We start from the raw sequence: 12,710 nt of genomic DNA, 5'->3' as shown, positions 1-12,710 counted from the left end.
GTTATATCGCGGCGTGTCAGCTTAATGTGGGAGGAAAGCCCGAAGTGATGCAGGTCTCAGACGTTTACCACTTCGGTGAAACCCACGAGCACGTGTATGGTGCTGACAAACCTAGAAACATAATTGGGGCGAACTGGGATTCGAACCCACAATCATAGGTTTCTGGCGTGCCAAAGGGACGCAACTCTGCACAGAGAGTCACGGTGCCTGAGACGACTGGGCCACCCATGCCCCCTGTTTTTGTAAGAATTAATAAGAGGTAGTTTAGTGGGGGACTTGGGATATCTTTTCAGAATGTGCTTTTCTAACATGTACCACAAATATTTACAGGATATCAGAAATTAATATTGACTGCCATGTTGTCTGACTGACCATGTAGACAGGCACTCATTCAGGGTTTATGAATTTTATAGTTGCCCAATGACCATTCTGAGGATTAGTGTTTGAGGATACCATAGGTATCAGTGAATACTTGTGAATACCATGTCGATAGGATGTCATTAGGATCCTTCCTTTCTCTGTCACACAACCAGTTTATGCATTCTATGTAAAAGACGACCAGACTTTGTTTACAATCCATGTTTATCTGTGACAAGTTCCAGATGGTGACATTTTAGTGAACTTGTCAAGTGACGATGAATTGCTTGTAGCAATATCACGGCGGGTGACACCAGAAATGGGCTTCACACATTGTACCCATATGGGGATTCGAACCCGGATCTTCGGTGTGACAAGCAAGCGTTTTAACCGATAGGCTACCCCACCATACAACATAATTTATAGAATACCTTCTTACTGGAAATTTAGTCTTTATTCATTCACTCTTACTTTGTGATGTGTGGCAGTTACTAACTGCACAAATAACAACAAATGTTAAATACTTTGTCTGTCAGTCACACAAAAGTACTGTTTACCACTCATGAGACACCGAAAGGGTATTGTGAAATAGCGAACATCTACATGAACTACCCAAGAGAAGGGATTAGAAGAGAAGCAGAGGAAAATCATATATTGATTAACAGTTGCATGTGATCAAACAGGTTTATGTGGTTCCCATTTGAGAAGCATTTAGAAGTTGAAACAGTATCGGTTATGTGTACCGGGTATCTTTTTTTCCAGTAAAAAAAAACATGGTTAAGATTTTAAGATAAGAAAACACCCATTAAAAACTTTATTTCATTAAGTAGAAGTGCAAGAGATTAGCTGTGTACTAGACCATTTTGTTGTTTTAGGCTGTAATTATTGGCAGACAAACTGACAGGTAGTTTATTTAGGTCTAACCTTAGATACAGCTATATTATAGACAGATAAAAAACATACACAAATGTAGACAGACAGAGACTAGTATACAGAGTAAACAATACCCTTCTTCAAATTTAACACCTGCACCTGATTTTGTTTGAAGGCAACTTCAGTGTAATGGCAGTCAATCTATTGTCAGGGCAGTATGAAAAGACTTTGCATCTTCTGTATTGACTAAATTAAGGTGATATTTTTCTCAATGATAATGGCTGTTTTATATGTATACACAGTAAAGCTTAAAAAGCATACTGTGTGTCATTAGTTATTTCTTTTCTTTCTGTATAACAGTTCTGATATATCTATAGATATAACACACAATGTCAAATTAGTATTGTTTGTGTTATTGTAATTGTCTGACTGTAACACAATGTGTGTATAACTCTGTAAGCACAAGTGAATCTTTGCTATGTCATTGTAATAAATGAAGTGTCTGTGAGTCTGTCCAGTGTGTTTGTCTGTCTGTTTCAGGTATCGTCACTACACACTCCAGCCGGAAATGATATTTTGTGCATTGAGGCCTGAGACAATGTGTTTTAGTTATATTTCAGATTGTTGCATGATTTGTGCTGCAATGTTTAGCATGCATGTACCCATGCTTTCAGCTTCATGCTTTTTTGCTCTAAACTTTCATGATTTCAATTTTTTATCAAAATGTTTTCCCATTTTTTCAAATATGTGTGATAAGAATACAAGACAAACTTTTCTCCTATTTTTCCTGACTTTTATGTTAATGAGAGGACAATGAAGGATTTTCCGTAAGGAGGAAGGATACATACATGAGGATGTGATCATTGCTCTTGCTTTTATGTAAATGACAGAAGCAATGTTTGTGCTTTGTATATGTTTAAGTCTGCTGTTATGTAATGTACTTGTAATACAGTATATGTCTTTATGTTTTTGTCTGTCAGATAATGTTATACATATGCTAACTTGTTTCAGGTTCTTAAATTTTATTTTATTTTATTTGAAGCCAAATAATCAAAAATCTGGTAACAAATATCTGTTCTATGCATTTATGTATCTTAGATATTGATAAAATGTGTGCTTAATTGTCAAAACATTAGGGATGTTAATTAACCATCTGCATTTAATTGTATTCTTTGCCAGATGTATTATAATTCAGTGTATTGTGGATGTAGTTTGTGCATTTCATTTCATTCTCTTTCCTGCTCCTTTTGCAGGTCTCACACCTCAACCTTCAGGTAAGATAGAACCCCTTTTATATGCCTCCTTATCATCATCCTCATCAACATCATCATAATCATTATCGGGTCAGTGGGATGGACTAGTGGTTAAAACTATCGCTCACCATGGTTCGATTCCCCACATGGATACAATGCGTGAAGCTCATTTCTGGTGTCTCCTGTCATGATAGTGCTGGAATGTTACTATAATAAAATAAAATATTACTCTTCCTGTACCACTCACTTTAATTTTATATAATCATGAACGGGTCACTCAACCCCTTTTAACCTTTCAGGGCTTAGATTTATAATTTTGTATAATCATCATCAGTTATTTAGATTTTGGGCTTTTTTATGTTGAATAATATTTACAATTACAAACTGCCAAACTGTAATCATAGATCCTTATCTGATGAAGAATTTTAAATAACAATTGTTTCACAAGGGAACTGTCCTACATGATAGTAGCTATTTATTATAATTATTAGAAAATACAGCTATTGTATTACATCCTTGAAAATACATGACCATACGTCATCTGGTCAAATTTTTTTATTGTGTGAGTTACAAGGTAGATTGAATTTCTTTTTTAAAATACAGGAGGGGGATGTTTGGGCCAGAGGATGGATCTTGTTTTCATCCTGGATACCTCCACCAGTGTCACAGAACCCAACTTTAGAATAATACAGGACTTCTTGAAGTTCTTTCTCTTCAAGGCTGATATTGATAATGACCAAGTACGAGTTGGTATTGTCATCTACAGTACCAAAGTTGCCATCCAGTTCCAGATGAGTGAATATGTAGGAAATAAGAGAGGACTTTATAAGGCCATTGACAAAATACCATACATGTTTGGAAGTACCAATACCTATGGTGGACTGAACACAATGAGGACTCAGATGTACAAACCAGAAACAGGAGACCGACCTGATGTAAGAAATGTCTGTATTCTGATCACTGACGGTGTGTCCAATATCAATGCCAGAAGAGTACAGCCTGAGGCTAAAAAAGTCAGAAGTGATGGAATCCATGTCTATGTCATTGGTATTGGTCTGACAGACACCAAAGAAATTGATGGTATTGCCACACCCCCTCTAGAACAGAACAGATTTACTGTCAATGATTTCAGTGATTTGAAGCAGATGAGGAATCAAGTGTTTGAGTCTTTAAACAAAGGATGTGACAGTAAGTATCTGAATATCATTAGATAAACTCTTTATCATATAACAAAGAGAAATTTCAATAGCTTAAGCACATGACACTACTGGTAATGGGGATTCTGAGGGAAAATAGGAACCAAGTGTCTCCTTTTTATGGTAAGAGCTGACTAAAAGGGATATGGGATGGTCAAAATTGTTGACATGGCTGATTGTGTGTCATTGTGCCCAGACTTGAAACATCTTATTCACTTCAAGAAATATTGGCAAGATGTACCGGTACACTATGTCTATATCTGATACACACAGACCAGCTGACACTGTCAATATATATATAAAGTAATACTGTAAATAATGTCCTTTGTAGAAAACCCCGAACCCATTTTCAGATACCTTACATGTCAGCTGTGTAAGTCTCTCTTTCATGTATTATTGTTCACTTACTGATTTTGGTAGTGTGCACCTCAACCCCTTTTGAAATCCTGGATCTGCCTCTGAATCCCACCCACATGTGGGTTTTTTTCCTGTGACTATCTATTGTAAGTCTACTATTTCAAAATATTTGTGTTTCAGCAACTACAACAACCACAACTACAACAACCACAACTACCACAACTACACCTCCACCACCAGGTAGTATGGCATACAAATGTGCTCTTAGAAATGTTATTGTGTCCTACTTATTTCAGTGAAGACTTTTTAACACTGTCAGAGGCTTTATGTATACGTTTATAACGACAATCAAACACAAAGTACTTTCAAACATTTATTATGATAAAATACAAAATTATAAATTTGAATTCTCAGGTATGACTAAGGGTGCCCATGATTGAGCATCAATCATGCCAAGCATTGGAAACGATTTGGCCACTTGCAAATAATAACATGACATGGCAAAACTGGACGGCCAAATTGTTGGCACTAAGTGTGTACATGATCGAGCATCGGTCATGCCCAAGCATTGGGATCAAACGCTGGCTATAGTTCTGAGCCTCAGAGCACAGCGGGTGACTACACAGAACGGTACAAAACGGTGCGATAAATGAGAATACAAGTAGCATACATGTTGGATGTGGATTATTGAACTTTAGGGGGAAATATCCCAGCAATTTGAGGAGGATAGTAAGGCCTGAGAATTCCCAAGTTTGAGTATGATACATAAAGTGAGACAAATATAAATTTCATATCATATCTGGTATGACCATGAGGTTACTTTGGGAGGAGGTTGGGGAGGTGGTGGAAACTGCTTGTCATTGTTTACAACTGATAACAATGGTTGCAGACCTGTACCCACTGCGCATGCGTGGGAGGAAGGCTTGTAAGCTTCCTGAGAGGAAACTCTTGTCTGCGCATGCTCCTGTCAAACTTCCTTCCTGTCAAAACAAATAGTTACGGTGTGGCTGTTGTAGGCACAAGCTGTTGTCTAAGCAATAAACTGGAAAGGTTATGAGTGCATTTGGGAAGGGATTTATGTAGCTGGTACAAGCTAGGTCAGCATGACCTGAATAACTATGTACGTAGCACCACCTTGCCGTACTTAGTGTCACCAATGTGTGATGAGCAAATTGTTACTAACCGCAGCATAGCACACATATTCCAACAAATTAAACATAAGTAAAGTAATACATGCAAGTAGCAAGAATAATACATGGTTGTTTTATTGTCGTTATAAATGTGCTCATAGTACCGAAGAGCTATAATTTATAACGACAACCAAACACAAAGTACTTTCAAACATTTATTATGATAAAATACAAAATTATAAATTTGGCGTATGGGGAATTCTCAGGTATGACTAAGGGTGCCCATGATTGAGCATCAATCATGCCAAGCATTGGAAACGATTTGGCCACTTGCAAATAATAACATGACATGGCAAAACTGGATGGCCAAATCGTTGGCACTAAGTGTGTACATGATCGAGCATCGGTCATGCCCAAGCATTGGGATCAAATGCTGGCTATAGTTCTGCGCCTATTTTTAACGCTGTCAGAGGCTTTATGTATACGATAATAGTGCTCAGATCAAGAGGGCCTCATGTCATCAACACCTAGAGCAAAACAATTTTTTTAACTACAGCAGTTCCCTGGTGTTCTATTTCCAATACCAGACAATTATTTTCATAAGTCACTTGAAACATAAGTATCTACAATCAATAAACATACTTTTATGTAAGTGTGGGATGATCAATCCAAATTAAATGTCACACTTATTAGCCTTTAAACAATAGATGGTTGTCTATGCTTAAACTTTATTATTTTATTACATAAGGCTTTACTCACAGGAATCAGGAATTGAAAGTGTGCAACACAGCTTCTTCATTAGTCAACATGAAGTGGGCAACCCTAAAGAAACTTAAGAAAGCCTTACAAGAATAATTTTGCTATTACAATCTCACACCACTCATTTTGATGAAAAAGATAAATCACAGTTCTACAGATTGATATAGAAAAGACCAGGGGTCCGGAAAATTTAAAATCCCAATCGGACATTTACATTTATGCCACGCCCCCTTCAAACAGCGTGTTTTTAGTACGACTTTTTACACACAAATTACAAGTTGTTACGTATTCATAATATGATGAATTATGAATTGTTTCAATCTAAATTGTTTAATTCACCGGACAATTAATAACAAATAATATCATTTTAGATATATATGGAAAACATACGTTTGTTTCTGTTATAATAACGATCTGTCAACGTTGTGAACGGTCTAATTAATATTCATGAGTCTGCTTAAGTGTACGCGTTGTAACATTTGGATCGAGACTATTATCCCATATTTGGTTATCACGTGACCTCACGGGAAAAGTTGTTTTTTTTATACTAAAGATTATTTAAAAACAACACAGATAATATAATCCTAAATCCTAAACTATTGTTGATAGCAGTAGTTATTTGAATACTTTTTCATCTGTACTTAATTATTGACCATAAAAAATTTGATATCGATCGTCACAGAAAGCAAAATGGCGGTCAATCAAGATTCAATATACGACTAGCTACTGAAAACAATAAAATCTGCAAATCCTCGTTGTATGTCAACCAAGTGAAAGTCGTTAGCCACGACTTACAAAATGATCATTCAGACTTTGAGGGTTTGGCAGATTCGGTCGACTGGCTGTCGTCATGCTTTCGCTTCTTGACTGAGGTTACGTATCGTAGCATTGTGAGGATAATGCATCGATGATGCAAGGTATTTATGTACAGTTGTAAACACATTTTACTCAAATTAACAAGATGTTCTCAGTAATAAATCCTCGATTAATCAGTGTCAACTCAGTTTATTGCCTATTACAGTGATTGACCGATTGGACTATCATTCTAGGTACGATGTATTTACAGCAATCAAAACAAACAAAGCTTGTCAGTGTAGATAATCTTCATTGTGTTACAACTGCAGACAGAAATTGCTCAGTCCTAACTGTTGATCATGTCCGGTCAAAATTTAAGAATGTCCGGACAATACTTTTTAAAATGTCCGGACGGAAAAATTTAAATGTCCGGTAAGCAATATTTTAGACCGGACATTTGAGATTCCCAATCGGACATGTCCGGCGCATATGACGGTTTCCGGACCCCTGGAAAAGACACCAAATTTCAAACTGTTTCCCCTAAAACTTGAATTACACTCTCAGTCAATACATTTCATATTCCACCACACACAAATAATGTAGTAACCACAACTCTGAATTATATAACCCGAGATTGTTCATAGCATTATTTTCAAAAATGCCCTACCAACTGTGATTGAGAAATACTTTTCAATTAATAGCAGCTTTTCCTGTCATACTGTGGTAAAATAAGCATCATTAATGAAAGGTGTCATAGTCATTAGCAACCTCTGATTGAGCAAGCAGAATTGGCTATGTTTCCAATTCATGGTAGAATCCATATTTTGGTATATTTTCAATAAGGTATCTTTTAGACCATGATTTGACTTAATACATCTGCCAACAGTTGCTTCAATGTGGTATGTATGAAACTATGCTTTTACCATAAGTAAATAAGTGACATTTGCCTACAATTATTTTGATGAATTTCTTTAGACTTACGTTAACAATTAGGAGAAATTGACACCACATCAACCCTATCAGTAGGCAAATGCCAAATCCTGAAACATCTTTGACTGAAATCAGGAACATTCATATTTAATCTTATAGATTGTCCCGGACAGAGAATGGATCTCATTTTTATCCTGGATACCTCCACAAGTGTCACAGAACCCAACTTCAGACTTATTCAGGACTTCTTGAAGTTCTTCCTATTCAAGGCTGATATTGATGGTGACCAAGTAAGAGTTGGCATTGTCATCTACAGTACCAAAGTTGCCATCCAGTTCCAGATGAGTGAATATATAGCAGATAAGAGAGGGGTTTATAAGGCCATTGACAATATACCCTATATGTATGGAAGTACTAACACCTATGGTGGACTAAATGTAATGAGGACTCAAATGTTCACACCAGCAACAGGAGACCGACCTGATGTTCACAATGTCTGTATTCTGATCACTGATGGTGTGTCCAATATCAATGCCAGAAGAGTACAGCCTGAGGCTAAAAAAGTCAGAAGTCAGGGAATCCATGTCTATGTCATTGGTATTGGTCTAACAGACACCAAAGAAATTGACAGAATTGCCACACCCCCTCTAGAAGAGAACAGATTTACTGTCACCGATTTCAGTGATTTGAAGCAGATGAGGAATCAAGTGTTTGAGTCCCTCAATAAAGGTTGTAATGGTAAGTGCTTATAGTTTTGGAAAATGCTTGTGAATCAACAGATCTGAATTAGCCTGGATTTTTAAATTTCCTACAAATCTCCTATTTAACTTTGAATTCCGTAAGAACAAAAATTAACTAAGTTTTAGGTATTGAGACAAATGGATCATAAAATGTGTTAGGAATCCTTGATATGAGCAACTTAGAAAAACTGCCTTTTCAATGATGCTTTTAGTTCGTTTGGAAACATTCATTGCTTGTCGTTAAACTTTGTATTCAGATTTAAGATTTTTCATCTTGAATCCTTTCATTCTGTCTGCATGAAACATGACAAGTTTACTTATGACTTGGAGCAGAATATTATAGTTAAATTTGTTTTTGGACTTACTAAGTTCATAAGCAAAATATCTATCTAAACTGTGTATATATGTCTTAGAAATTCACATTTATGAATGCAAGAGAACTTTATGTATTGGAAGTCAATATGCATTCACATATAAGACATATTGCTGAGTGCATCGTAAAACAACAAACCAACCAACCATATATCAGACACAGAATCACATTCTGTATCACTGCAAATCTTGCTACAATTGCCAACAAAGGGTCATCTTAGACAATGTTTTTCCCAAATTTAAAAGTTATGTTAGGTCAGTTAGGGTTTCACTGGGCCTACAAAAACTGATGTCATCATCACTAACTCTCTTTATAGAGTTGGGGGGCATGGGGGGCCCAGTCATCTAAGGTGCAGGGATTTGCTGTGCAGAGTTGTGTCCCTTGGGCATGCCAGAAACCAATGATTGTGGGTTCGAATCCCGGTTTGCCCCGATTATGTTTCTAGGTTTGTCAGTACCATACCCATGTTCGTGGATTTCACCAAAGTGGTAAACGTCCAAGACCTGCATTACTTCGGACTTTCCTCCCACATTAAGCTGACACGCCGTGATATTACTGGAATAATGTTAAAAGCAGCATTAAACCCAACTCACTCACACTCTTTATAGTCATAAGCAGAATTTAGAGACTCCTACAAGAGATCATTGTTTAGTTCACAATAATTTCCAGCAAAAGTGTTTTTATTTCAGCCATGCCCTTGAAGAGTTTAGAAATGCTTGTCTTAGTTAAAATGAATATTGAGGTTTAATATGTTGGGAAAACATTTTTGCGGGTTACTGTCTCCTGGATGTCTTTGTAGGAATTAATACTGACCAATGTCTATCAAAAGAATGATTAGGAGTATGTTTGATTACAATTGCATCATGTATGTATTTATTTACTTCATTTTTTAAACTGGTTTTGACAACCTAATGTACATGGTATGAAAATGACTTCACTAACTTTGACAAATTTTGAAACTTTTGTTTCTTGTTTTTGTCATATGTTTTCAAACAACAAATATATTTTCTTATTTAGACATTAAAATGTTAAACCTTCATCAGCATTATAAACAGAGTTATGCCTAAAATGCATGCATGAAACAAAGTTTTGGTGAAAAATTATATGTGAGCAATCTGTGACCAAAGTCACTGAGTGATTATCATCTTCAACAAATATCATCTGGGATCCAGAGTTTTTCATGTTGAAAAAACTATAAATATGCTTTCAAGGAACTTCTTTAAGAAACCCTTTTGTAACTTCAAACTGGTATTAATTTAAATATTCACATACTGATAGATTAATCAAAATATTATTTACCTTTTCAGAGCCTTTAACAACTCTACCACCTCCTACACCACCACCTACAGGTAGGGCATACTTACTGATATGCTTTGTATCAGTGTAAGTCGTCTGTATACAATTGTGTCTAGGGATTGACACTTTTAACAACTCTACCAACTCCTACACTACCATCCACAGGTAGGGCATACTTACTGATATGCTTTGTATCAGTGTAAGTCTTCTGTATACATTTGTCTCTAGGGATTGACACTTTAACAACTCTACCAACTCCTACACCACCATCCACAGGTAGGGCATACTTACTGATATGCTTTGTATCAGTGTAAGTCTACTGTATACATTTGTCTCTAGGGATTGACACTTTAACAACTCTACCAACTCCTACACCACCATCCACAGGTAGGGCATACTTACTGATATGCTTGGTATCAGAGTAAGTCTTCTGTATACATTTGTCTCTAGGGATTGACACTTTAACTACTCTACCAACTCCTACACCACCATCCACAGGTAGGGCATACTTACTGATATGCTTGGTATCAGTGTAAGTCGTCTGTATACAATTGTGTCAAGGGATTGACACTTTTAACAACTCTACCAACTCCTACACCACCATCCACAGGTAGGGCATACTTACTGATATGCTTGGTATCAGAGTAAGTCTTCTGTATACATTTGTCTCTAGGGATTGACACTTTAACTACTCTACCAACTCCTACACCACCATCCACAGGTAGGGCATACTTACTGATATGCTTGGTATCAGTGTAAGTCGTCTGTATACAATTGTGTCAAGGGATTGACACTTTTAACAACTCTACCAACTCCTACACCACCATCCACAGGTAGGGCATACTTACTGATATGCTTGGTGTCAGAGTAAGTCTTCTGTATACATTCGTCTCTAGGGATTGACACTTTAACAACTCTACCAACTCCTACACCACCATCCACAGGTAGGGCATACTTACTGATATGCTTTGTATCAGAGTAAGTCTTCTGTATACATTTGTCTCTAGGGATTGACACTTTAACAACTCTACCAACTCCTACACCACCATCCACAGGTAGGGCATACTTACTGATATGCTTTGTATCAGTGTAAGTCTTCTGTATACATTTGTCTCTAGGGATTGACACTTTAACAACTCTACCAACTCCTACACCACCATCCACAGGTAGGGCATACTTACTGATATGCTTGGTATCAGAGTAAGTCTTCTGTATACATTCGTCTCTAGGGATTGACACTTTAACAACTCTACCAACTCCTACACCACCATCCACAGGTAGGGCATACTTACTGATATGCTTGGTATCAGAGTAAGTCTTCTGTATACATTTGTCTCTAGGGATTGACACTTTAACAACTCTACCAACTCCTACACCACCATCCACAGGTAGGGCATACTTACTGATATGCTTTGTATCAGAGTAAGTCTTCTGTATACATTTGTCTCTAGGGATTGACACTTTAACTACTCTACCAACTCCTACACCACCATCCACAGGTAGGGCATACTTACTGATATGCTTTGTATCAGTGTAAGTCTTCTGTATACATTTGTCTCTAGGGATTGACACTTTAACAACTCTGCCAACTCCTACACCACCATCCACAGGTAGGGCATACTTACTGATATGCTTGGTGTCAGAGTAAGTCTTCCGTATACATAAGTCTCTAGGGATTGACACTTTAAACAAAATCATAGTCTTTAAGGATTGACACTTTAAACAAAATCGTAGTTAGAAAATCTGTTTTGTTTTGGAAAGGTTGGGTTTTCTTAGTAATTAGCAATATGTGTTCCAAACTATTAGGGGAGGGTAAAGGATACCGGTAATTTGTTTGTATACTTTTGACACTGAGGCATTTATTGGTGTACAGATGAACTTGGTTATATGAACACTGATATAACCAACTTGATGTTTACTTTCTTAGTCCCAACTACTTTTTTATGCAGATTGTGTAAGTTCAATCCAGCATTAAATAGAACCTAAAGATTAGGTCAAAAGCGCAGTTTCGTTGCTACCTAAAATGCACAGTTAACCTGCACTGTTCCCCATTATATATCATAATCATAATCAATGTAACTGTCACATGACATCACAGTAAGTGTATTCTTCCAGATGATACATATGAAACATGTTGGAAAACATATTCAGTGCTGCTTTGTTTGAAATTTTATATATATATTCAATCCATGTTTACACACAAAAAAGTTGTCAATTTACCAATAGTCAACTTTCCCTTTATGTCAAGCAATATTTCAGCAGCTTCAGCCTTTGGTGTCTGCATTTTGCAATGTTTAAGGTACAAGCAAGCATGCTCTTTCCCCAAAAAATTAATAAAGTATAATACAACTGTTGCTCAAGCGTTGTTTTGATCAGTTACAACATTCCAGTCTTTTGTTAAGGTTTTATTGTTGTTTTATTTGATACTGATTCTTGAAGACATGCTCATGATATTGTTGGACTGTACAATGGATGCTGCATTTGGTAGAGATTTCTTATGTTTATTAAAAGAGTTTTGTCAGAATTATTTGCATAAAAAACAGTACATTATGTTATGTAAATAGTGGGGAATAAAAAATGATAGACAAGGTTTCGTGTGGAATGAACCACACACCACAATGAACAAAATTCTACAGTTTGTTTGGAGTTAT

General features: G+C 36.6%; 1 protein-coding gene across 1 annotated transcript in view; it reads left to right on the top strand.

The window, feature by feature from the left end:
* Window positions 1–12,710, top strand: part of LOC139465989 (uncharacterized) — a 232,491-nt gene that overhangs the window by 137,680 nt on the left and 82,101 nt on the right. The window contains exons 62-66 of the mRNA XM_071248005.1: window positions 2,484–2,504; window positions 3,087–3,671; window positions 4,217–4,276; window positions 7,810–8,388; window positions 10,071–10,112. Coding sequence (XP_071104106.1) covers window positions 2,484–2,504; window positions 3,087–3,671; window positions 4,217–4,276; window positions 7,810–8,388; window positions 10,071–10,112 — 1,287 coding nt within the window. The remainder of the gene's footprint in view (window positions 1–2,483; window positions 2,505–3,086; window positions 3,672–4,216; window positions 4,277–7,809; window positions 8,389–10,070; window positions 10,113–12,710) is intronic.

The sequence above is a fragment of the Haliotis cracherodii genome, unplaced genomic scaffold (genome assembly GCF_022045235.1).
Source record: "Haliotis cracherodii isolate W230 unplaced genomic scaffold, xgHalCrac1.p SCAF_18, whole genome shotgun sequence".
Classification (NCBI taxonomy): Eukaryota; Metazoa; Mollusca; class Gastropoda; order Lepetellida; family Haliotidae; genus Haliotis; species Haliotis cracherodii.
This window is presented reverse-complemented; position numbering and strand designations above follow the sequence as displayed.